The 27,105-nt window shown below is 42.3% G+C and overlaps 1 protein-coding gene across 2 annotated transcripts in view; it reads right to left on the reverse strand.

Moving 5' to 3' along the window:
* The window catches only part of LOC129826566 (zinc finger matrin-type protein 4-like), a 256,611-nt gene that overhangs the window by 216,763 nt on the left and 12,743 nt on the right, over positions 1-27,105 (reverse strand). For both annotated transcript variants that reach the window (XM_055887450.1, XM_055887449.1), the window contains exon 2: positions 958-1,059. In XM_055887450.1, coding sequence (XP_055743425.1) covers positions 958-1,059 — 102 coding nt within the window. The remainder of the gene's footprint in view (positions 1-957; positions 1,060-27,105) is intronic.

Here is a 27,105-nt window from a genome sequence, read left to right on the forward strand (position 1 = left end):
AACATGAGGTAATTGTGGCAGATGAATGGCAAGACAATGGACCTCAGGATCTCGTCACGGTAACTGTGCATTCAAATTGCCATTGATAAAATGCAATTGTGTTCATTCCGTAGCTTAAGCATGACCATACCATAACCACAACGCTGTCTGCCATCTGCCCGGTACAGTTGAAACCGTGATTCATCAACGAAGAGCACACTTATACAGTGTGCCAGAGGCCATCAAAGGTGAGCATATGCAGACTGAAGTCGGTTACGATGCCGAACTGCAGTCAGGTCAAGGTCATGGTGAGGACGACACGCACGCAGATGAACTTCCCTGAGACGGTTTCTGACAGTTTGCGCAGAAATTATTCAGTAGTGCAAACCCACAGTTTCATTAACTGTCTGGGTGACTGGTCTCAGACCATCCCGCAGGTGAAGCAGCTGGATGTGGAGGTCATGGGCTGGTGTGGTTACACGTGATCTGCGGTTGTGAGGCTGGTTGGACTTAATTCCAAATTCTCCAAAATGATATTGGAGGTAGCTTATGGTATAAAAAGTAACATTCAATTCTCTGGCAACAGATCTGGTGGACATTCCTGCAGTCAGCATGCCAATTGCACACTCCCTCAAAACTGCACATTTTAGCATGGCCTTTTATTGTCCCCCAGTACAAGGTTCACCTGTGTAATGATCATACTTTTTAATCAATTTCTTGATATACTGCACATGTCAGGTGGATGGATTATCTTGGCAAAGGGGAAACACTCACTAACAGGGATGTAAACAAATTTGTGCACAAAATTAGCGAGAAATAAACTTTTTGTGGGTTTGGAAAATTTCTGGGATCTTTTATTTCAGCTCATGAAACATGGGACCAACACTTCACATGTGTTAAACAATACAAGTAAATTTACCTACATTTCTGAATTGACATATAGCGTTTCTGAATGAAACTCTTCCAAGTATTCCATACCTCGTAGTGGGCGATCCTCTGGGACTCGGAGATGAGCTGAGCGCTGCACACTTTGCAGTAGGTGTCTGTGAAAAGCCCTTGGTCCACTTCTGTAGACTTCATCTGGTGGGAGAGAGGAGAGTCAAACAACTACATGAAATGTAACACTGGGTTGGGCATTTTTAAATGAGGAACTTTAAAAAAGCACAGGATATAATATGCTTGAATGGATCAAGTGCAATGAAGGGACATAATGGAGCAAGTCAATTATAATGTAATACAAAGATAGTTGTTTAATCAATATTACATTATATCTATCACTGTGATGGCAATAACAAATGCAGAGTAGGTTATTTCTTCCTTCCAGCAGTCAGTCATAACAGAATATTATGTTGAATCAATAAATACATTTCCAGGTAGCAGGTCAAGCCTATGTCAAGGCAATAGTAAATAAATTAATGAGACTGAAGCCCTGATAGTATTCATCTTGGAAATTCATAGAACTAAATTACTGAACTTCATCTGGGGGAGATTTGGAAGGAAACGGCAAGATGCCCCCCCCCCCCCCCCACACACACACACACTCTCCAGCAACTGAGTTAGGAAGGATGCCTGCATCATTGTATTGACTGGGTGTATTGGTACACCATCCAAAGTGTAATTAATAACTTATTCATGCTCAAAAGGTATATTCAATGTCTGCTTTTTTTATTTTTACCCATTTACCGACATGTGCCCTTCTTTGCGAGGCATTGGAAAACCTCCCTGGTCTTTGTGGTTGAATCTGTGTTTTAAATGCACTGCTCGACTGAGGTACCGTACAGATAATTGTATGTATTGGGTACAGAGATGAGGTAGTCATTCAAAATCATGTTAAACACTATTACTCCACACAGAGTGAGTCTATGCAACGTATGATGTGACTTGTTAAGCACATTCTTACTCCTGAATTTATTTAAGCTTGCTATAAAAGGGTTGAATACTTTAAAAATTAACATAACACTTAATGGGGTATTGTGCATAGGCCGGTGACAGAACATCTCAATTTAATCCATTTTAAATTCAGACTAACATAGGGTTGCAAAGGGTCGGAAACGTTCTGGTAAATGGGAAGTTAAGCCCGGGAATTTGGGGAATTTTGCTCAAATTAAAAAAAAGTTACCTTTTTTGTGGTATACACATAAGGCAATTCTGGGTCTTGTGGCATATTTTGGTGAAACTATCCCCAATTCAATGGAATTGCTACCCTCTGCATGCACAGTGCATTCTTCCATCACACGACCCCACACTACTACACTGTCTGAGCCAAGGACCAAGGACTACATGCTTTCTGGAAAGTTTTGATTACAATACTGGGTGGGGTGAATATATTTTATATGACATACATAATTTTTTTGTTAACTAGTAAATAGTAGTCTACAGCAAAGTGTGTTTAAACAATTTCTAACTTGTTAACAATTTCTGTTAGTTCGTTTTTGCTACCATGTGGGTTTTAGCTAACTTGAGCCTGCTAACTGAGGAGTCTTAAGTCACCTGTTCCCATACATGTTTCATTTTAAAACATTTATCTTACAAAAGGAGTTGTTTAATCTAACTGCTTAACTATTTATCTGTACATGGAATTGTATGTTATTTTTATACAAAAAAATCTAATCTTTACAGGAAAATGCCAAGGGTACTATCTGATGTGTGGAGACGTTTCACTGCAGCTAATGTAGAAGGAAAAGCTGTGTACATTTGCAAATACTGTGCCAAATCATATGTGAAGAATGCAACAATGTTGCAGAATCTGGCCAAGAGCATAAAGTTCCCTCAGTGCTCACAACAAGCAACCTCTGACAAAAGTCCCTCTACTTCTATTTGAGGTGAAAATGATTTATCAGATACCGTATCGATAGCAACAGCTCATGGTCCTCCTGAAATCATACGTTTTTTTTGAGTCAATGGAGGAACGTAGTCAGAGAAATGCTGATGAATGTCTTGCCCACAGGCAACGTGTACTGGAAGAGATTTCTAAATGTTCTTCACCCAGCATACACCCCTCCAACCATACATGCTTTATCCACTCATTTGTTGGATGTAGAGTTCAACAGAGTTAAAGTGAAGGCCAAGCAAATCATAGAGAAAGCAGACTATTGCAATCTCTGATCGCTGGTCGAATGTTCGTGAACATGGAATAATTAACTACATCATCTCCACCCCTCAACCAGTATTCTACAAGAGTACAGACGCAAGGGACAACAGGCACACCGGTCTCTACATTGCAGATGAACTGAAGGCAGTCATCAATGACCTTGGACCACAGAAGGTATTTGCACTGGTGACAGACAATGCTGTGAACATGAAGGCTGCTTGGTCTAAAGTGGAGGAGTCCTACCCTCACATCACACCCATTGGCTGTGCTGCTCATGCATTGAATCTGCTCCTCAAGGACATCATCGCACTGAAAACAATGGATACACTACAAGATAGCCAAGGAAATGGTTAGGTATGTGAAGGGTTATCAAGTTATAGCAGCAGTGGCTAGAGAGCTCTGGCTCTGTTCTTCACAGCGCTGTGTGGGATTTGACTGACAGCCATTCTGATGCCACGTTGAGGACTATAATGAATACCGCTTTGATGTCATACAAGCAAACCAAACACCGGTGAGTACAAGGTCTGGGATATACAGGGTCAACATTTACCATCACTACTTTTGATGTACTTGAGGTGTGTACTTGAGGTCATACCCAGGGTTGTTCTGAACACGAGTCTATTTTTGTTTATTTTAAAAGAAAGAAATGCTGCTTGACACGCACCTGAATGCACTCATGAGTCCTTTCTACGCGCTCCAAAATTAGGATCGGTTTCCTTGAATTGCCTTGTGAAAGTCTAACACTGTAAGATTGTATTTATAACTTCGCTATTCATGTTGGCAATAGAACAAGCTTTCAAACCCACCTGACCCAGATTTATAGTGGATCGTTTTTTAGATTGCGTAAACAACAGTAACTGTGTGATGGCGGGGATGCAGGGTTGTGTTCCAAATGAAACAACTATGTGTGCTTACTCTAGTACCTTATAGTTTAAGAGTCTTCTTTGAGTCATAAACATGTATTGAAATTGCTTAGTAACTATGCACACTTTGGAGAGGTGGGTGGCCACTTGTAGACACCAGTTAGTCCTCTCATCTTATGTTGCACCTACCCCACATTTTCCAGGAATAGTCATGTTACTAAATGTATTCAGAGTACTTTCTGTTTCGTTATCAACAAATGCGGCAAAAAGTACAGTAAATGTAAAATGCACATAAAATCAAGAGTAATGTTTGGATTCAGTCGTGTCAGGTGAACTGTTGTGTACTCAACTTGTCTCACTAGTTTCCCATTATCTACAAACTGATCCCTTTCAATTGCTACCATGGTTATGCATATGCTTTTAATATTTCTTCTGTAAGAAACATTTCAATTTAGCCCTATCCATATAGGCCAATTCCCACAAGTGTAAAGGGCTAAAAGAGAATATCACCACATACTTAAAAAATACGAGATGAATCCTAACATTAAAAAACATATCTTATGTATGTAATGTCTTCTTTATACAAAAGTTTGGACATATTCAGTTATTTGTTCCTTATTGGCATCTCCAAATCACTAGCCTTAAATAAAACAAATAGGCCCACATAACACTGGTATTGGACAAGCAGTTGGGTATGTGTTGACCTACAGGAAATAGCAGGTGAACAATCTAGCAATAAACTTTTCTGCCTTAGGGTGGCCCATACATCACTCCTTTTTCTTTTTCTATCCACGATTATGTGTAAATAAATCATGAGCCCATTGGATGGAGACAGATCCTCCAGATTATTTATTTGTGTAGCCTGTCCTGGAGTAACAGGTACAGCAGATGAATCAAATAAACAATAAGCAAGGTGAGGAGGAGTGAGGAACGTGTTAGAGGACAAAGGCAATAAGCTATCTAAGTAAATTCCTAGATACATTCACACATTTTAAGATTCACATTATTCAATTCACATTGATTTGCCTGGTTGTCATCACTGGACATTTTTGTTACTATTGAACTGTAATTTTTCTCTTTTGCACATGTATTTTCATAACTTGCCATATGAATAGTACAATAAAGTTTGTTGAAGTTTGAATAGTGCGATAGTGTAGGGATAGGCACTTGCCAGCAGATGTGTTTCAGAGCTGAAGGACAAGTTGAGGAGGCAGGCAAAACAGGATATACACATTAGATCTTCAAGTAGTAACGTCAAAAGAAAAGGCCCAGCTCATCCATCGGAGCATAAATCAATGGCATGCTGATAGGTTACTTAACTTCACTTGAGATACCTATAAAACAAGCAACCAAACAACTTTGAACCATACCAAACAAAAGTTCAGTCTAAGGTGTTCAAAGTTGAAGTGATCTGGAATGAAGTGGGGTGGTTGGCCAAACAGTTCACACCCTGAATTAGTGTGCTTTCACATAATCATGGTGACCTCCGGAGTTCTCCAGGGGGTCCATTTATAAACCGTGCGTACTGTACATACAAAATATACCCCAAAATATGTGTGCCATTTTTCCCGCAAAAGTTGGCATTCCTAAAAACTGAACTTGGCGTGAGAATGTCCTTACCTCCACGAAAACGTTAGACCATGCGTATGCACTTTTTCTAGTTGTTGAAGTATTCTATTGCAAGCAGGCAAGTAAGTATTTTTTTGCAAATGGGGGGGGATATTTTAAAAAATTAATCAAAATGATCAAATTTGCCATGGCTCATTCTTTTAGAAACTGTTGTGGCCTAATTCCAATAGTTCCAAATTATACTGGTGTTATTGTTGCCATAAAAAGGTGAATGGAGGGTGTTCTCCAGGCAGAGTTATAATGCTTGTTCACGCACTCCGTTTTAGGATGGGTCTGATTTATAATGGAAAACACACATGTATGGCATGCAGTTTACAAATCTCAATATTTTTTGACTTACGGATTCTTTTCAGAAATTGCGTATTCTTTTCAGAAGGACTGGCATGCCCTACAATTTGCCAAACTAGCCATTCAAAGTCTAACAATGTCTTTTCAGAGATTTATTCTGCATAATAAGTCCTACCCTACAATCACATTACTTTAATAATAATTGATTGGATTTATATATAGAGCTTTTCCACCAACGTAGGTACTCAAAGCGCTTTAAATAGTAAGGGGGAAACTCCAACACTGTAGCGGGGTGCCTAATTGGCGGCAGAGAAGTCAGGCGTAGGAGTGCAGAACTGGGTAATAACCAGAGATTTATTAAGCAAAACTAACAGCATCCAGAACAACAAGATAAATAGGCACAAAAATAACACGTCGTGCGCTAACGGGGAACGTGCACAAGCATTAACATAAACAATCCCACACAAAGACATGGGGGGGGAAACAGAGGTTTAAATACACAAGTAAATGAAGGAATAGAAACCAGGTGTGCGGAAAAACAAGACAAAACATATGGAAAATGAAAAGTGGATCGACGATGGTTAGAAGACCGGCGACGCCACCCGCCGAGAGCCGTCCAAACAAGGAGAGGACCCGACGTCGGCGGAAGTCGTGACAGTTTCCCTCCTTGAGGCGTGGCTCCAGCAGCGCGCCGACGCCGGCCTCGGGGATGTCCCGGAGGGTGTGGTGCAGGGCGATCCAAACGGAGACGGTGGAACTCTCGCAGCATTGAAGGGTCAAACACATCCTCCACCGGAACCCAGCACCTCTCCTCCGGACCGTACCCCTCCCACTCCACGAGGTACTGAAGGCCCCTCCCCCGACGCCTCAAATCCAGTATAGAGCGAACGGAGTACGCCGGGGCCCCCTCGATGTCCAGGGGGGGCGAAGGAACCTCCCGCACCTCAGACTCCTGGAGCGGGCCAACCACCATCGGCCTGAGGAGAGACACATGGAACGAGGGGTTAATACGGTAATCAAGGGGAAGCTGTAACCTATAACAAACCTCGTTCACTCTCCTCAGGACTTTAAATGGACCCACAAACCGCGGGCCCAGCTTCCGGCAGGGCAGGCGGAAGGGCAGGTTCTGGGTCGAGAGCAAGACCCGGCCTCACTGCAGTGATGGTCTGCGCTGGCTTTCTGACCCAGCACGGCCCGCTGGAGGTGAACATGGGCGTCATCCCATGTCTCCTCCGAACGCCTGAACCAGTCGTCCACCGCAGGAGCCTCGGTCTGACTCTGGTGCCTTGGCACCAGAACCAGCTGGTACCCCAATACGTACTGGAAGGGAGAGAGGTTAGTGGAGGAGTGGCGAAGCGAGTTCTGAGCCATCTCGGCCCAGGCCACAAACGCTGCCCACTCCCCCGGCCGATCCTGGCAATACGACCGACACCTGCCCACATCCTGGTTCACGCTCTCCACCTGCATATTACTCTCGGGATGAAACCCAGAGGAAAAGCTGATCGAGATCCCCAGACTTTCCATGAACGCCTTCTAAACGCTCGAAGTGAACTGGGGACCTTGATCAGACACTATATCCTCAGGCACCCCGTAGTGCCGGAAGACGTGCGTAAACAAGGCCTCCGCAGTCTGTAGGGCCTTAGGGAGACCGGGCAGAGGGACTAGACGGCAGGACTTAGAGAACCGATCCACAACGACCAGGATCGCGGTGTTTCCCTGTGAGGGGGGGAGATCGGTAAGAAAATCCACCGACAGGTGAGACCAAGGCCGCTGTGGAACGGGTAATGGGTGTAGCTTCCCTCTGGGCAGGTGTCTAGGAGCCTTACACTGAGCGCACACCGAGCAGGAGGAAACATAAACCCTCACGTCCTTGGCCGAGGTAGGGCACCAGTACTTCCCAACCAAACAGCGCACCGTCCAACCGATCCCAGGATGACCAGAGGGTGACCCAATAGATCAGCAGTGTAAGGCTCCTAGACACCTGCCCACGGACAGCAGACGGAACGTACAGGCACCCAGCGGGACACTGGAGGGCTCTGCATGTAACGCCTGCTCAATATCCGCGTCCAGCTCCCACACTACCGGCGCCACCAGGCAGGAGGCCGGGAGTATGGGAGTGGGATCCATGGGCCGCTCCTCTGTGTCACACAATCGGGACAATGTGTCTGCCTTCACGTTTTGGGAACCTGGTCTGTAGGAAGGGGAAAAAACAAAACGTTTTTTGTTCTCAGCTTGCCTGGCGAGGGTTCAGTCGCTGCCCGGATGTACTCTAGATTGCGGTGGTCAGTCTAGATGAGAAAAGGGTGTTTAGCCCCCTCAAGCCAATTTCTCCATGCCTTCAGAGCCTTCACGACAGCCAACAGCTCCCGGTACCCCACATCATAGTTCCCCTCCACCGCGCGGAGCTTCGGTGGCGTACCCGAGTGCTGAGAGAGCACGCTCCTATCCCAGCCTTGGGACGCGTCCACCTCCACTATGAACGCCAAAGAGGGATCCGGATGGGCCAGCACGGGAGCTGAGGTAAACAGAGCCATCAGGTGACCAAAAGCCCTGTCCTGCTCAGCCGACCACTGCAAATGTACCGGGCCCCCCTTCAGCAGTGAGGTAATGGTAGCCGCTACCTAACCAAAACCCCGGATAAACCTCCGGTAGTAATTGGCAAACCCTGGAAACCGCTACACCTCCTTTACCGTGGTGGGAGTCGGCCAATTACGCACGGCTGAAATGCGGTCACTCTCCATCTCCACCCCCAAGGGGGAAATGCGGTACCCTAGGAAGGAGACGGACTGCTGGAAGAACAGGCATTTCTCAGCCTTGACGTACAGGTCATGCTCCAACAGTCAACCAAGCACCCTGCGCACCAGGGACACATGCTCGGCGCATGTAGCGGAGTATACCACTACACCCTGCCCGTGTAGGTCCCTGAAAATCTTGTCTACAAATGCTTGGAAGACTGATGGAGCATTCATAGACCCATAGGGCATGACGAGGTACTCATAATGCCCTGAGGTTGTACTGAACGCTGTCTTCCACTCGTCTCCCTCCCAGATACGCACCAGGTTGTAACCACTCCTGAGATCTAGTTTGGTGAAGAAGCGCGCCCCGTGCATTGACACAATCATCGTGGCAATAAGAGGTAGCGGGTAACTGTACCTCACTGTGATCTGATTTAGGCCTCGGTAGTCAATACACGGGTGCAGACCTCTCTCCTTCTTCTTCACAAAAAATAAACTCGAGGAGGCGGGTGAAGTGGAGGACTGAATGTACTCCTGATGCAGGGATTTGGAGACATATGTTTACTTAGCCGCCGTCTCCGCCTGTGAGAGAGGATACACGTGACTAATGGGAAGTGCAGCGTCTACCAGGAGATTTATCGCACAATCGCCTTGTCGATGGGGTGGTAATTGAGTCACCTTCTTTTTGGAGAAGGCGAGAGCCAAATCGGCATATTCAGGGGGAATGTGCACGGTGGAGACCTGGTCTGGACTTTCCACCGTAGTAGCACCAACGGAAACCCCTAAACACCTCCCCGAGCACTCTCGCGACCACCCCATGAGAGCCCTCCGTTGCCAAGAAACAGTGGGGTCATACCAAGCTAACCAGGGTAGGCCTAGCAGCACGGGAAACGCAGGAGAGTCAATGAGGAAGAGACTGATTCTCTCCTTGTGACCCCCCTGCGTCACCATACCCAGAGGAGTGGTGGCCTCCCTAATCAACCCTGACCCTAATGGTCGACTGTCTAAGGCTTGAACGGGGAAGGGCACAGCCACGGGAACAATGGGGATCCCTAAACTAAGGGCAAACGATCTGTCTATAAAATTCCCAGCCACGCCTGAATTGACGAGTGCCTTATGCTGGGAATGCGGGGAAAACTCGGGAAAAGTAACATACAAAACATGTGTGCAACAGAGGGCTCTGGGTGAGAATGGTCCCGGCTCACCTGGGATGACGCCAGAGTGCCCTGCCTGCTGCCTCGATCCCCAGAGGAACCAACCCGGCACCGACCGGCAGTGTGACCTCTGCGGGCACAGATGGTGCATGAGCCAGAACCTCCTCCTGTATCCCTACGCACAACACCTCCCAGCTCCATGGGCACCGGAGCGGCGGTGCTGGGGGATGGAACCGACAGAACCTGATCTGGACGTCCGCGGGTAACCAGCAGGTTATCCAGCTGAATGGACAGGTCCACCAGCTGGTCGAAGGTGAGGGTGGTGTCCCTGCAGGCCAACTCCTGACGGACGTCCTCGCGCAAACTGCAGCGATAGTGGTCGATCAGGGCCCTATCGTTCCATCCCGCGCCGGCGGCCAGGGTCCGAAAATCCATGGCGAACTTCTGGGCGCTCCTCGTCCCCTGCCTCAGATGGAAGAGATGTTCACCCGCCGCTCTACCCTTGGGTGGGTGGTCGAAGACTGCCCGGAAGCGGCGGGTAAAAACCTCGAAATGGTCCAAGCGCTGCATCTCCTTCTTCTCACACGACGTTGGCCCACTCCAATGCTTTCCCAGAGAGACACAAGACGAGGGCGGACACCTTCTCACGACCTGAAGCAGCCGGGTGGACGGTTGCCAGGTAAAGGTCGAGCTGCAACAGGAAACCCTGGCAACGTGCAGCCGTCCCATCATACTCCTGGGGAAGGGAGAGACAAATCCCACTGGGACCGGGGTGAAGGGGGGAGGCGAGTAGTGGAGACCCCGGTTGTGCTGGTGGAGGAACTCCCTGTCTCACCCAGCGGTCCATAGTTTGGACAATGTGGTCTATGGCGGCACCGAGATGGTGGAGCATCGCCGCATGCTCCCGGACACGCTCCTGCACCCCTATTCCAGGGGCACCTGCTCCTGCTGACTCCATATGTTGTGGTGTGGGATTGTGTAGCGGGGTGCGTAATTGGCGGCAGAGCGGTCAGGCGCAGGAGAGCAGAACTGGGTAATAACCAGAGATGTATTAAGCAAGCCAACGGCATCCAGACCAACAAGATAAATAGGCACAAAAATAACCCGTCGTGCACTCACGGGGAACGTGTACAAGCACTACAATAAACAATCCCATACAAAGACATGGGGGGAACAGAGGGTTAAATACACAACAAGTAAATGAGGGAATTGAAACCAGGTGTGTGGAAAAACAAGACAAAACAAATGGAAAATGAAAAGTGGATCGACGATGGCTAGAAGACCGGCGACGCCAACTGCCGAGAGCCGCCCGAACAAGGAGAGGATCCGACGTCGGCGGAAAATCGTGACAAACGCCAATGTGTGTCACGCATGGCAACCATTTTTGTGCCAGAACGCTCACCACATATCAGCTATCAGGTGGAGAAGTGAGGAGTGATATATGCCAATTAGGAATGAGGGGGATGATTAGGTGGACATGATGGAATGGGGCCAGGTTGGGAATTTACCCATGACACCAGGGTTAACACTCCTACTCTTACGATAAGTTTCATGGGATTTGTTATGACCACAGAGAGTCAGGACATGCATTTAACGTCTCATCCAAAAGAATGCACACTCTGCAGGGCAAAGTCCCCTTCACTGCCCTGGTGCATTGGGATTTCTTTAGACCAGAGGAAAGAGTGCCACTCACTGGACCTCCAACACCCCTAACCACAGCATCTGGTCTCCCATCCAAGGACAGATTAGGACCGACCCTGTTTAGCTTCAGAGGCAAGCCAGTAGTGGGATGCAGGTTGGTATGCTGATGTTAACATAGATATTTTGTTTATCACTGTAAAATAACTTGCATATTTTCTTTATCACTGTAAAATAACAGTGATAGAGAATATATATATTTCTCAGTAACATAACTTTCTCTAAATCTCTGGGTTTATGTAAGAGTCTGTTTTAATCTGAGTAACCCTTACTCTTCCATTTGAATTATCCCATTAATGCCAAGTACAGGATTATTTTGTTCCAGACTGCCTTTTCACCTTTTGGCATTTTGTGTCGCTTGTTCTTTAAAATAATGTGACCTTGGCACTGAGTTCCAGCGGGCAGCACAATGCCTGTAAGCTGTAATCAGTGGAGATACGGAGGGTGGCTGGCATTCAGAGCTCCTGTATAGAGGAGGGGAGGGGCCAAAGCACCAAACTGACGGGATGAGGATAAAACCCAGTGTCTGAATGCTGCAGCACCAGCCAACAAACTAACAGGGGAAGAGCGGAGGAGATAGAATAAATAAATCAGTGCAACCTCCGCTCAGGAGCCCACATCGACGTCAACATGTGCTGCCGAGTCACACTGGGCTGTCGTCTAGGTACCCCCCCTGGCTGAGGAAAGGTCTGACGCTGCACTCATTCATTCACCAGCTACAAGGGCCAGGAATAGGAAGAGAAAACACGACTGTCATGGGCTAGCCAATCTCTGTGTCTGTCTCTACTTCGCTCTGTTTCCCTGTCCTCTCTCGCTCTTTCTTTCTATCCATATTCTCAAAGATCTCTCTAAACATACAGGAATTAGGCTTTACATTTCACAAGGAATACAATGCTTGGAAAGCCTCGGAAATGTGTATATAACAACTAGAGAGTGGAAATAGGTTAGAAAGATTGAATGGAACTTTTGTTGAACTGAATAATTCATTGAAAACGTGAGTCAACAGTTCCGTGTAAATCATTCAAGGTGTTCAGCACACTGCTCTAACTTGGTCATTAGTGGGTTTAGGAGAGAGTGGTACCTCTATAATTCATAACCAAAAAAGTTTGTGCATTTGTTCAAATCATTTAACTAATTTATCTTATATAACACTTTGAATGCAACTTCAGTTGTTGACTGACCCAGACTATCCATACATTTTTAACATGTTCTGAAATAGTTACATCTTCTGAAATGGTTACATTAGTAAGAAATGTAAACATTTTATGAGCTCAAAAAGTAATCTTGCCCATGTCACTGAATAACATTGTTGAGCCTTGAATACAGCATTGTTTCAAAATAGCTAAAATTAAAAGACTAATGGAATACCAATTTATCTCCCCCCCCCTCTCTCCCTCTTTCTCCCCCCTTCAAATCGCTCCCTAAGAGCGAAAGAGCAGGTCAAGTGCTACATTTGCTCTAATGGAGGAGAACATATGAATATGCAGTCACATTACTGTCACATAAATCAATCCCATCCATTCCAAGACACTCAAACATTTCCTTCAGCAGACACAGTTGAAGTCGGAAGTTTACATACACTTAGGTTGGAGTCATTAAAACTCGTTTTTCAACCACTCCACAGATTTCTTGCTAGCAAACTATAGTTTTGGCAAATCGGATAGGACATCTACTTTGTGCATGACACAAGTAGTTTTTCTAAGAATTGTTAACAGACAGATTTTTTCACTTATAATTCAATGTATCACAATTCCAGTGGATCAGAAGTTTATATACACTAAGTTGACTGTGCCTTTAAACAGCTTGGAAAATTCCCCAAAATTATCTCATGGCTTTAGAAGCTTCTGATAGGCTAATTGACATCATTTGAGTCAATTGGAGGTGTACCTGTGGATGTATTTCAAGGCCTACCTTCAACCTCAGTGCCTCTTTGCTTGACATCATGGGAAATTCAAAAGAAATCAGCCAAGACCTCAGAAAAAAAATTGTGGACCTCCACAAGTCTAGTTCATCCTTGGGAACAATTTCCAAATGCCTGAAGGTACCACGTTCATCTGTACAAACAATAGTACGCAAGTATCAACACCATGAGACCACGCAGCCGTCATACGGCTGGAGACGCATTCTGTCTCCTAGAGATTAAAAGTGCAAATCAATCACATAACAACAGCAAAGGACCTTGTGAAGATGCTGGAGGAAACAGGTACAAAAGTATCTATATCCACAGTAAAAAAAAGCCCTATATTGACATAACCTGAAAGGCCGCTCAGCAAGGAAGAAGCCACGGCTCCAAAACCGCCATAAAAAAGCCAGACTACGGTTTGCAACTGCACATGGGGACAAAGATCGTACTTTTTGGAGAAATGTCCTCTGGTCTGACGAAACAAAAATAGAACTGTTCGGAAATATGACCATTGTTATGTTTGGAGGAGGAAGGGGATGCTTGCAAGCCAAAGAACACCATCCCAACCACGAAGCACGGGGTGGCAGCATCATGTTGTCGGGGTGCTTTGCTGCATGAGGGACTGGTGCACTTCACAAAAAAGATGGCATCGTGAGGGAGGAAAATGATGTGAATATATTGAAGCAACATCTCAAGACAGTCAGGAAGTTAAAGCTTGGTCGCAAATGGGTCTTCCAAATGGACAATGACCCCAAGCATACTTCCAAAGTTGTGGCAAAATGGCTTAAAGACAAAGTCAAGGTATTGGAGTGGCCATCACAAAGCTCTGACCTCAATCCTATAGAAAATTTGTGGGCAGAACTGAAAAAGTGTGTGCGAGCAAGGAGGCCTACAAACGTGACTCAGTTACACCAGCTCTGTCAGGAGGAATGGGCCAAAATTCACCCTACTTATTGTGGGAAGCTTGTGGAAGGCTACCCAAAACGTTTGACCCAAGTTAAAAGCAATGCTACCAAATACGTATTGAGTGTATGTAAACTTCTGACGCACTGGGAATGTGATGAAAGAAATAAAAGCAGAAATAAATCATTCTATCTACCATTATTCTGACATTTCACATTCTTAAAATAAAGTGGTGACTAACTTACCTAAGACATGGCATTTTTACTAGGATTCAATTTCAGGAATTGTGAAAAACTGAGTTTAAATGTAATTGGTTAAGGTGTATTTAAACTTCCGACTTCAACTGTAGCTGCTAATTACCCAGAGTTCAGAGCAGTGTAGTGTGAGGGTCCATGTTAAAGGACACATGACAACCAACATTCTTTTTTTTTTTTTACATTTATTTAACTAGGCAAGACAGTTAAGAACAAATTCTTATTTTCAATGATGGCTTAGGAAAAGTGGGTTAACTGCCTTGTTCAAGGGCAGAACACTAGATTTTTACCTTGTCAGCTCAGGGATTTGATCTTGCACCTTTCGGTTACTAGTCCAACGCTCCAACCACTAGGCAACCTGCCGCCCCACGCTACCTGCGGCCCCACATTCTCCTATGAAAATGTGAAGTTCATAGGAGCATGTAGAAAACATATAAACATTTTTCACCAAATTTCCCATCCTAAAAATTTGGAATAAACAAAGGCTTTGATTTCTTGTAAAAAAAAAAACATTGAAAAACACAAAAAACCCTGCCAACTAATATCAACACATAATTCATTTTGGATCCATTTTTATTGAAAATAAACATTGCCTTGTGCTCTGTAATTCTCTTACCAACAACCCACATATCTTTAAGATATTTTCTGATCTCTCTCATGAGGACGAAGAATAATGAAAGTTCACAGAAGTAACAAGTAAAAGTAGACCTATCCATTAGTTAGTGTTTTTACTGATAACAGATTTTGTTTATGAATTATTCAGTTATTAAAACTTGAAATTTGGTAACGGATTTTTACCAATTGAATTGGCTACAATGGGAAATCATAGTAGTCACAAACAACATGTGGGGGTCACAAGTTTGGACAGCTCAGTACTGTACAGTAGAGTAGAGATCAGTACAGGACACAGTAGAGCACACTATAATGTACAGTACTGTATCATACTCTGCTTTACTGTACTGAACTCTACAAATCTCTACTCGAATGTACTTGACTGTAATCTACTGAGGTCTACTGTGCTGTACTTTGATGTCCAAACTTGTGAAACATAGACGTCTCTGATTGGTTCCATATTTGGTCTGGTCCAACCAAATCTGGTCTCGTTTGGGGCAAAAGCTCATTAAAATAATAGCCAACGTTTAGAATAATACCCCAATGTGCAAAGGAGGATATTGTATATTTGTACCTTGGTGTACAGGATACATCACCATGAAGAGAATGACATTCATATCCATAAATAAGCATTTCTGTGTAGTAAGTGAGAAATCTAAGTCTCAGCGCACTCTCTCTGGCTAGGCTGCTGGTTGTCCTGCAGCGCTGCGTCCCAGCTGAGCTCATTACCATCGGCTGTATCCAGTGATTCTATTTCTATGTTGTAGGCTGCAGGCATTCGTGGCAGCACATCAGAGCAACACAGAGGAGAATCCAGGGTGAGAGGGAAGGCACTGAGGAGGAAGAGACTGGATTGTAGCCTCTTACACTAATCAGAGGTATTACTAGGCCTATAGACAGACATGTTGTGTACACTGCTAGCCTGTTGGGGATGGGGGCGCTGTTTAGACTATTTATGCTAATTTGGTAATTTTTGAAACGGCTTCCCACAAAATCCTTGATCGTACAATATGCATTTTATTATTATTATTGGATAGAAAACAGTCTATAGTTTCTATAGGAGTTGAAATTTTGTCTCTAAGTGGAACAGAGCCCATTCTACAGCAATTTCCCTGACATGGATTCAGATTTCAGAAATGTTGGCCACTGTTCTGAAGTCAGTTAAAAAGGCACTGATATTGCTATGACTGTACGGACACTTCTTACGTCTTCCCCTGGATGCCTTTACGTGATGACGATTCCAATGGGGTCGATTGCGCGTTCACAGGCCCCACAAATGAAAAAACCGTGAAGCTAGTCATTCTTTTGGAGCTGCGTCATGCGCCTAGAGGACACCGGCCCGCTCCTGTTCCAAGCATTAGTGAAGGGGGTAATATTACTCGGGTCATGTTTCTACTCGTTATGGGAGTTAAAAACATCATAAGGTAGTTAATTTAAAGCGTTTTATAGCAATTTATATCCGTTTAGTGCGATTTTGGGACATTTATTTTTGCAACGATGTGAATAGTTGGGCACGCTTTTCAGTTCATCCCGAACGCAGTAGGCATTTCCACATGGCAAGAGGACAGCTTTCCACCAAAAGACGATTGCTCTCAAGAAAGGATCCTTTGCCCAAGATACTGATGGAAGAACAGCTCAAGGTAGGACATTTTTATTATGATAAATCGTGTTTCTGTCGAAACATTTTAGTGGCTTAGGACGCCATGTTTTATGACGTAGCTTCGCTAGGCGCAAACTGTATTGAAAAGTAAGGATAAATTAAAAAATGTTATTCCGCAATTGTATTAAGAATTAAATTGTCTATCAATCCCTGTCCACCCTATATTTTTTAGTCACGTTTATGAGTATTTATGTATAAGAGTAGATCACTGTCTAAGTGGCGCAAGGACTTTTTCTTTACCAGCTTGTCTACATTTCACATTGTCTAACCATGATTTTGGTGGCTAAATATAAACATTTGCGATCAAACTCTATATGGAATGTGTAATATGATGTTACAGGAGTGTCATCGGAAGAATTCTGAGAAGGTTAGTGAAAAAATTAATATCTTTTGGCGATGTTGACGTTATCGCTCACTTTGGCTAGAATCAATGCTGGGCTGCAATGTGCTATGTGCTACGCTAATATAACGATTTATTGTGTTTTCGCTGTAAGACACTTAGAAAATCTGAAATATTGTCTGTATTCACAGGATCTGTGTCTTTCGATTCGTGTATGCTGTGTATTTTTACGAAATGTTTGATGATTAGTAAGTAGGTAAACACGTTGCTCTAAGTAGTTTTTCTATTCCATTTGTGACGGTGGGTGCAATTGTAACCTATGCCATCTACCTGAAATATGCACTTTTTTCTAACAAAACCTATCCCATACCATAAATATGTTATCAGACTGTCATCTAATGAGTTTTTTTGTTGGTTAGGGGCTATAAATATCTTAGTTTAGCCGAATTGGTGATGGCTACTGGTGTTGGTGGACAAATAAAAGATGGTGGATTATGCTAATGTGTTTTTAGGTAATAGATGTACATCTTTACATATTGTGTCTTCCCTGTAAAACATTTTAAAAATCGGACAAGTTGACTGGATTCACAAGATCTGTGTCTTTCATTAGCTGTATTGGACTTTAATGTGTGAAAGTTAAATATTTAAAAAAAATATTTTTTTTGAATTTCGCGGCACTGGTTTTTCAGTGGGGGGGGGGGGGGGGGGGTGTGCCGCTAGCGCCACGCTGATCCTAGACAGGCTAGACAACTCCCCATCTGAAAACTTTGGCTGAGAAAACTTCATTTTAAATAGTCTTATAAGACCAGTGTGGTTCTTTCAATGATGCTCAAAGTACAAACAGCCCTAAAAAATCTAAATCTTGAGAAATGTACAATTGCAGGATGGCAAATTGGCATACTTCACACAAATATAAATATTTGTTCCTGAGGGAGGTTTGTATACCGTTTTTCCTCGACTACCTAAGCACCTTTGTCTAAACAGAATTCACTTTTTCTAAACAATTAACACTCAGCCCCAAACTGAAACAATTTGGCCAAAATTACACATTTCACTTTCAAAATGCATTGACACTCAAAATATTAAACACATGACACAAAATCATCTACCTCCATCAAAACATACAACTTGTTATCTAATGAAAAGTTATTTAAATCAATCATTACACAGTGGCCCAATAAACACTAACTACACTATCAATATATCCTAACATGGTGAACCCTCTTTTATATATCTGGGCCATTTGTTTATACTATAATTATTAACTATAAAAAGGCAAGTAAACACTATCACAGCATGGGCTGCATTATTTTTTCTAAAATGATTTTACCAGATGACCAATGAAGAAAGAATGTCACTCAAGAGCACGAATATCCAGAAACAAAATGCATTATTTGACTTTTTTCCATTTTTCCTGAGAGCTGAACTATCTTCCTCTATGGGGCCCTCTGCCTCTACTTTGTCCTTGCCCTCTTACTTAGTCCATTCTTGGAAACAGCAACTCAGAGGTGACCTCTTATGCATGATTAAAGACCGATTGCTGATTGCACAATTGTTCAGAGGTTTTACACACGTGCAGAAGAGGTTCACATTCCTGGAAGTAATTTGCATCAGCAGTGACCAATTTTTTTTTACATTTTGTTTGTCATGATTTACTCAACTGGAGTTTTGCGTCATTTGTGGAGAGTTGTATTTACTGTTTTGAAAAATGTGCTTAGCATTTTCATTGTGTGTGAAAGCAATGAGAAATTACTTCCGGTTTTGCAAAAAATACTGTTGTGCTCATTAGGTCATGATGGAGATCAAGTGGACCCCAGTTTCATTAAAATTGTCTTAGAAAAAACTGTAAATGATATTTGAGAAGATAAAGCTGTAAAATATCGGCAATTGTCTAATGTGCCAGATCTTTTTTCTAACGCACTTCATTAATGGAGAGGATGGGTGAAAACAAACTCAAATCTATCCAATGTGTTTCATTTTTAAAAGCAGAGCGAGCACTTCACTCCGAATAAAAGAGAATATTATAGTATTCTAATGATTCCAGATCACTTTCATGGGGAAAACCCTCAGCAATAATACATAGGCCTATTTAGCAGAACATAACAACCACACTTTGTCTAGCAGGGTTGATTATAAATGATCAGCTGCTTATCCATTCCATATTATAACTAATAAAACAGCCAATTCATTATAACAGCACTATACATGATGGGCATTATTAAGGATGAAAGAGATGGGCTCAATAGCGCTGGATAGAGTTACAATTACTGTAACATAAACAGCTCCTGGTGCCTATGGATAGCATAGGGTCAATTCTGTCTGAATTGAGATCAAGCCAAGAGATGATTTGGACAGCAACATGATGAGATTCCTACGTAGGAATACTAGTGATACCTCAGAACAGTAAACAGGCATTTCGGTGTCAGAGATGTGTTATAGGTTCCAAACTACCCAAGACATTAACTTCTTATGGCTGAAGGGGCAGTATTGAGTAGCTTGGATGAAAGGTGCCCATATCAAACGGCCTGCTCCTCAGTCATAGTTGCTATTATTAGTACTGGATAGAAAACACTCTAAAGTTTCTAAAACTGTTTGAATTATGTCTGTGAGATTAACAGAACTCATATTGGCAGGCAAAATCCTGAGTTGAAATCAAAACAGGAAGTCAGAAATCTGAGCCTGTGTGTATTCACCAGTCCCTAAAGAAATCCACTTGAGATATTAATGATGTTGCACTGCCTTGGGGTTCCCCTAGATGTCAGCAATCAACAGAACTAAGTCTGATGACTCTAATGTGAAGGGGGGTCGAATTAGACATAATTTAGTATCAGGTCCCATGAGGTGACCATGCATTCCCCACGCACGTTCACGTGAGAGGCAGCTGTGTTCCATCTCTCAATTGAAGTCATTATAGTTCTCCGGTTGGAACGTTATTCAAGATGCATGTTAACTACATTCTAAAGATTGATTCAGTACATCGTTTGCCATGTTTCTACTGACTGTAACGGAATGTTTGGACATTTCGTCACGTTATAGTGGTCGTGCTTTGAGACTTTGGTTAGGGTTTTGGTAAACAATTCGAAAGTAGCTAATATGACATAAATAACGGACTTGAACGAACAAATCAAGCATTTATTGTGGACCTGGGATTCATAGGACTACATTCTGATGAATTCATAAAGGTAAGGAAACATTTATCATGTATTTTCGGGTTTCTGTTGAGTCCAACATGGTGGCTAATTTGGCTAATCACCTGAGCGCCGTCTCAGATTATTGCATGGTTTATATTTCCGTCAAGTTTTTTTGAAATCTGACACAGAGGTTGCATTAAGGAGAGCTATATCTATAATTCAATGTGTATAACTTGTATTATCATCTATATTTATGATGAGTATTTCTGTTGAAACGATGGGCTATGCAAAGTCACTTGATGTTTTTGCATTTAGTGAATCTTGTCGCCTCAATGTAAACTCTGATTTTTTTATATAAATATGAATTTAATCAAACAAAACATGCATGTATTGTGTAACATGAAGTCCTATGAGTGTCATCTGATGAAAATAATCGAAGGTTAGTGATTCATTTTATCTCTATTCTGGTTTTTGTGAAGCTATCTTTAAGCTGGGAAAAATGGCTATGCTTATTGTGGTGACCTAACATAATCGTTTGTAGTGCTTTCGCTGAAAAGCCTATTTGAAATCGGACACTTTGGTGGGATTAACAACAAGATTACCTTTAAAATGACATAAGACACATGAATATGAGGAATTTCAATTATGAGATTTCTGGTTTTTGAATTTGGCGCCCTGCACTTGAACTGGCTGTTGTCATATCGGTCCCGTTACAGGGACTGCAGCCATAATTAAGGAGGTTGGTGGCACCTTAACTGGGGGAGAACTGGCTTGTGGTAATGGAGTGGAATCAGTGGAATTGGCAAACACATTGTTTTCAGGTGTTTGATGCCACTCCATTTGCTCCCTTCCGGCCATTATTATGAGCCGGTTTCCCCTCAGCAGCCTCCTGTGGACTCCTCCTGTCATTGTCTTTGAAAATGAACTATCATAAAATGTCTACTGAATGGAAAGTTAAGAGATATTTGATAAACTTTAGTTTGCATTTACATAACCTCCCGACTAGGACAGCATATTTAGTGTGAACAGACGAAAAAACATGATACTTTTCTCTTTCATTCAGTAAAGGCAAAGCACGTAGTCATCCAGATGCACCACAACACAAATAATGGATCAGATATTAGTTATAACTAACAACTGCGGAAACAACACATCTCAGAGTTAGACAGGGTAATAAATCAAGCAAATAACCAAACTTTCCAGCTTTGCACATCAATTCCAGCATGTCCTCATTAAGTTATTTCTCAAAGGTTCTCACAGTTGATCATGTATTTTATTCCACCATATTCCCTCAAAAGTCCTCAACTTGGAGGTAAATATCTTAGCTGTATTTAGGAGTAAACAGAATGCTGAAAGATTATGTATTCAAGCATCTCCCAACGCAACAAGATTCATTCTAAAGGCCCAAAACAGAAGTAATCTTAGTTTGCAAATGAAGAAAGGTTGCCTTTGGCTAACTGTTGCTATGGATGAATCAGCAATGCCCTTTAGCTATCTGTCCAATACTTGTTCACTCTTTCTACAAATTGAGACCAATAACATCTTGATGTAGCTGACTAGAGTAGAGTGGTTGTGACTGGAGAGAGAGTGTGATAGAGTGAGAGAGCGAGATAGAGAAAAACAGTGCCTTAGCATGTCATACAAGCTCACTTTAGCAACTGAATTAATTCAGAGATTTGATTATTAGAGCTCCTGGACTGAGGCTAAAATACTAAAAAAGCCTGATACAGATAGGGAACCACATCAGAGATTAGCACATACTGGAGTGGTAGAAGGGATTGATTATCATACAGCTATACTTAAGTCAGAGTTTAAAAAACAGCATGTAACACAAACAATTACAAGGAGGCTAATTACATGTGTACTACGATTTCTTTATCCACTCCGCCACTATATATAAATGATCTACTTCATCCGGATTCTGTAAAAAAATATGCACTTTAGTCTGAAGGACTTAAATTATTTTAGCTCAATAAATAGCGCTCACCTCTCCATCCCAAGAGCTTAGCGAAGGTCAGACAACGGCCTGGCTTTATCAGCCTAATAGAGTGCATTGTGAGCATGCATATAAATCAGTGTTTACATTATAAGCAATTATGAATACAATCCTCTACAAACCTGACTAACAAGAGCTTAGTTCATGAGCAATACTATAACACTACCACTGTGTTTTATCTATCCAATTACAACATAGAAAAAATACCAACTCTGCAAAATAAACTACACAAGGGGCTAGAGTTTCTCTTGATTTCCACCAAAAGGGGAAACACAAATTGATAACTACATCTGCAACCTCCCTCAGTAGCTAATAAAATACAACTGGCCAAGGAAATTGACAGTTGAAATGAAAGCAGGGGGACGTGCCAGACAGTTTAACTGAAGCTATAGCCGCTTGGCCTCTCCTCACCCGAGTTGATCTGTGAGGATCATGAGGCCGTTTGTCCAGTACTAAGGATGTACATCTTTCCATACGTATCTAGATACATGAGCTCTGACACGATACAGGACTGTTGTAGTTTGAAACGATTCGGTGCAACTCCAGAATGAATTGATGCACTAACATGTTTTGCATAAACACATTCATTTTCCATTCTAAATTAAAATCTGCTGCTGGTGTAGCTCATGAGCCCTAGCCTTTCTAAGCTGGATCTGTGTGTATGATGCATGTCTATGGTGTACAGTATGTATTAATGTGGCATCTGATCTGAGCCATAAGGGAGACTAGGCATCTTCCACCCCGGTACCATTATTAGACTTGGGGGGCAATGTACCCCCCCCCCCCCCCCCATCTTCACAGATAGTTTGAGCTAGTAATGTATAAATATTTATCGTTTGACAATTAGATATGACATAAGTAATGAATATATAGCACAACTTTGGATTCCACCCCCATTTCAAAATCAAATGGTTTAAATCGTTTTTGGAAGTTTTTGTTAGCTAGAAAGTTATTTTTCATATTTTAGTTTTAAGCCTATCCCAAACCTTAACCATTCAGAGTTAATGCCTAAACTTAACCCTAACCTTAAAAATGTGACGTTTGAGAAACATGGATGAATGTCTAATTCTGACGTGAGACTGAGAGCCCTGTGCGCCTCGCACGTGATTGCTGTCCTCGTTATGAAATTATCAACTTTACCCTGTATATCTAAAAATGACCATATACACTGATTTTTTTTAAAGCAAAAGTACCAAAGCTGTTGCTGATGGGGAACCTGAATCGAAAAACTTAAAATAAAATCTATTGTAAGCCCCGTTCAGCAGGTATAACCAGATGACAGTTGTGTCTCCAGTAGTTTACTTTTATTCCAGTAAAACACAATTTTTCAACAGAGCATAGACAGCAATAACCTAGCAAATTACATAGGGTGTCACTCAGCTAATAAAGCAGACTATCGTGCAAGCCATTTTAGCATTTGAATGCTGAAGGTGCTGTACAGATGTGGAAGATCAGGAACACCTCGCATTGGTCAGCGTGTGAACCTGGGGTCTGTGTGCAGTTTGACTAGGCTACTGATATTCCCTGGTGCTGTTCAGAATGAAAAATGACTACTAGATCAATGACTGTCAACACAGTTACATGCAGGAGACAACGCATCAGTAGTCACAAAATATTAGATATTTTTGGAAAGTAGAAAGACAGTAATAGGAGCAAAAAATGTTAGTGAATCAGAGATTCATAACTTTGAATCAATTTTTGGACTGATGCATGCTACATTTGCACCCATTTGGGGTCTGCGGAACGACCATTTACCAGATGCTCTGGATAAGAGGGTCTGCTAAATGACTTAAATGTAAATGTAAAATGTAAATGCAGTCATACACTATATATACACAAAGTCGACCGATTATCATTTTTCAACGCCGATACTGATTATTGGAGGACCAAAAAATGCTCAATTTGGTTTAAATAATGCAAAAACAGTGTTGGAGAAGAAAGTAAAAGTGCAATATGTGCCATGTAAAAAAGCTAACGTTTAAGTTCCTTGCTCAGAACATATGAAAGCTGGTGGTTCAATATTCCCAGTTTTTTAATATTCCCAGTAAAGAAATATTACGTTGCAGTTATTATAGGAATTATGACACGTCAACTATTTCTCTCTTTACCATTTGTATTTTATATACCTTTGACTATTGGATGTTCTTATAGGCACTTTAGTATTGCCAGCCTAATCTCAGGAGTTGATAGGCTTAAAGTCATAAACAGCGCTGAGATCAAGCATTGCTAAGAGCTGCTCGCAAACGCAGTAAATTTTCAATGAATGCTTACGAACCTGCTGCTGCCTACCACCGCTCAGTCAGACTGCTCTAGCAAATATCAAATCGTAGACTTAATTATAATATACACATTATAATAAACACAGAAATATGAGCCTTTGGTCATTAATATGGTCAAATCCGGAAACTATCATTTCGAAAATAAAACGTTTATTCTTTCAGTGAAATACGGAACCATTCCGTATTTTGTCGGACGGGTGGCAACCCTAACCGGCTGCGCGCGTGCGCCATCGTGTGCCATCGTGCATACACTTATTTTGTCCCCCTACACCAAACGCAATCACGACACGCAGGTTAAAATATTAAAACAAACTCTGAACCAATTACATTAATTTGGGGACAGGTCGAAAAGCATTAAACATTTATGACAATTTAGCTATTTAGCTTGCACTTGCTAGCTAATTTGTCCTATTTAGCTAGCTTGCTGTTGCTAGCTAATTTGTCCTGCGATATAAACATTGAGTTGCTATTTTACCTAAAATGCACAAGGTCCTCTACTCCGCCAATTAATCCACACATAAAACGGTCAACCGAATCGCTTCTAGTCATCTCTCCTCCTTCCAGGCTTTTTCATCTTTGAACTTATATGGTGATTGGCTTCTAAACTTTCATAGTATCACCACGACGACCGGCAACACAGTTCATCTTTCAATCACCCACGTGGGTATAACCAATGAGGAGATGGCACGTGGGTACCTGCTTCTATAAACCAATGAGGAGATGGGAGAGGCAGGACTTGCAGAGCGATCTGCGTAAGAAAAAGAAAGGACTTCTATTTTAGCCCTTGGCAACGCAGACGCTCATTGACGTGCGCGAGCAGTGAGGGTGCAATTATTGAATAACATAGATTTCAAAATGTATTTAGCTAATGCTCGTGCACACGACGCGACCGGTGTAGTCAAGGTATAAGTCTAAATATTGCTGTTACATTGCACAACCTTCAATCTTATGTAATAATTATGTAAAATTCTGGCAAATTATTTCGCAACCAGCCAAGTGGCCTAAACTTTTGCATATACCCCGACTCTGCTTGCACTGAACGCAAGAGAAGTGATACAATTTCCCTAGTTAATATTGCCTGCTTACATTAATTTATTTTAACTAAATATGTAGGTTTAAAAAATATACTTCTGTGTATTGATTTTAAGAAGGTTAAAAGATGTTTATGGTTAGGTACATTCGTGCAATGATTGTGCTTTTTTCACGAATGCGCCTTCGTTAAATCATCACCCGTTTGGCGAAGTAGGCTGTGATTCAATGATAAATTAACAGGCACCACATTGATTATTTGCAGCGCAGGTCAAGCTAGTTAACCTGTTGAGGATGGGGGCGCTGTTGTGACTATTTATGCTAATCGTGTAATTTTTGAAACGGCTCTTGATCGTACAATATGCATATTATTATTATTATTGGATAGAAAACAGTCTATAGTTTCTATAGGAGTTGAAATTTTGTCTCTAAGTGGAACAGAGCCCATTCTACAGCAATTTCCCTGACATGGAGTCAGATTTCAGAAATTTTGGCCCCTGATCTGGAGTCAGTTAAAAGGGCACTGTTATTGCTATGAGTATACGGACACTGCTTACGTCTTCCCCTGGATGCCTTTACGTGATGACGATTTGAATGCGGTCGATTGCGCGTTCACAGGCACTATAAATTAAAAAAACCTGTAGCTAGCAAGTCTTTTCTTGCTGCGTAATGCGCCTGGAGGACATCGACCCGCACTTGTTCCAAGCATTAGTGGAGGGAGTAATATTACTCTGGTCATGTTTCTACTCGTTATGGGAGTTAAAAACATCATAAGGTAGTTAATTTAAAGCGTTTTATAGCAATTTATATCCGTTTAGTGCGATTTTGGGACATTTATTTCTGAAACGCTGTGAATTGCTGGGCACGCTTCCAGTTCATCCCGAACGCAGTTGGCATTTCCACATGGCAAGAGGACAGCTTTCCACCAAAAGACGATTGGACCCAAGAAAGGATCCTTTGCCCAAGATACTGATGGAAGAACAGCTCAAAGTAGGACATTTTTATTATGATAAATCGTGTTTCTGTCGAAAAATGTTAGTGGCTTAGGACGCCATGTTTTTTGACGTAGCTTTGCTTGGCGCAAACTGTATTGAAAAGTAAGGATAATTTAAAAAATGTAATTCCGCGATTGTATTAAGAATTAAATTGTCCATCAATCCCTGTCCACCCTATATTTTTTAGTCACGTTTATGAGTATTTATGTATAAGAGTAGATCACTGTCTAATATGGCGCACGGACATTTTCTCACCAGCTGGGCTACATTTCACATTGTCTAACCATGATTTTGGTGGCTAAATATAAACATTTTCGATCAAACTCTATATGGATTGTGTAATATGATGTTACAGGAGTGTCATCTGAAGAATTCTGAGAAGGTTAGTGAAAAAATTAATATATTTTGGCGATGTTGACGTTATCGCTCACTTTGGCTAGAATCAATGCTGGGCTGCTATGTGCTATGTGCTATGCTAATATAACGATTTATTGTGTTTTCGCTGTAAGACACTTAGAAAATATGAAATATTGTCTGTATTCACAGGATCTGTGTCTTTCGATTAG

This window comes from Salvelinus fontinalis, chromosome 28, assembly GCF_029448725.1.
Source record: "Salvelinus fontinalis isolate EN_2023a chromosome 28, ASM2944872v1, whole genome shotgun sequence".
Classification (NCBI taxonomy): Eukaryota; Metazoa; Chordata; class Actinopteri; order Salmoniformes; family Salmonidae; genus Salvelinus; species Salvelinus fontinalis.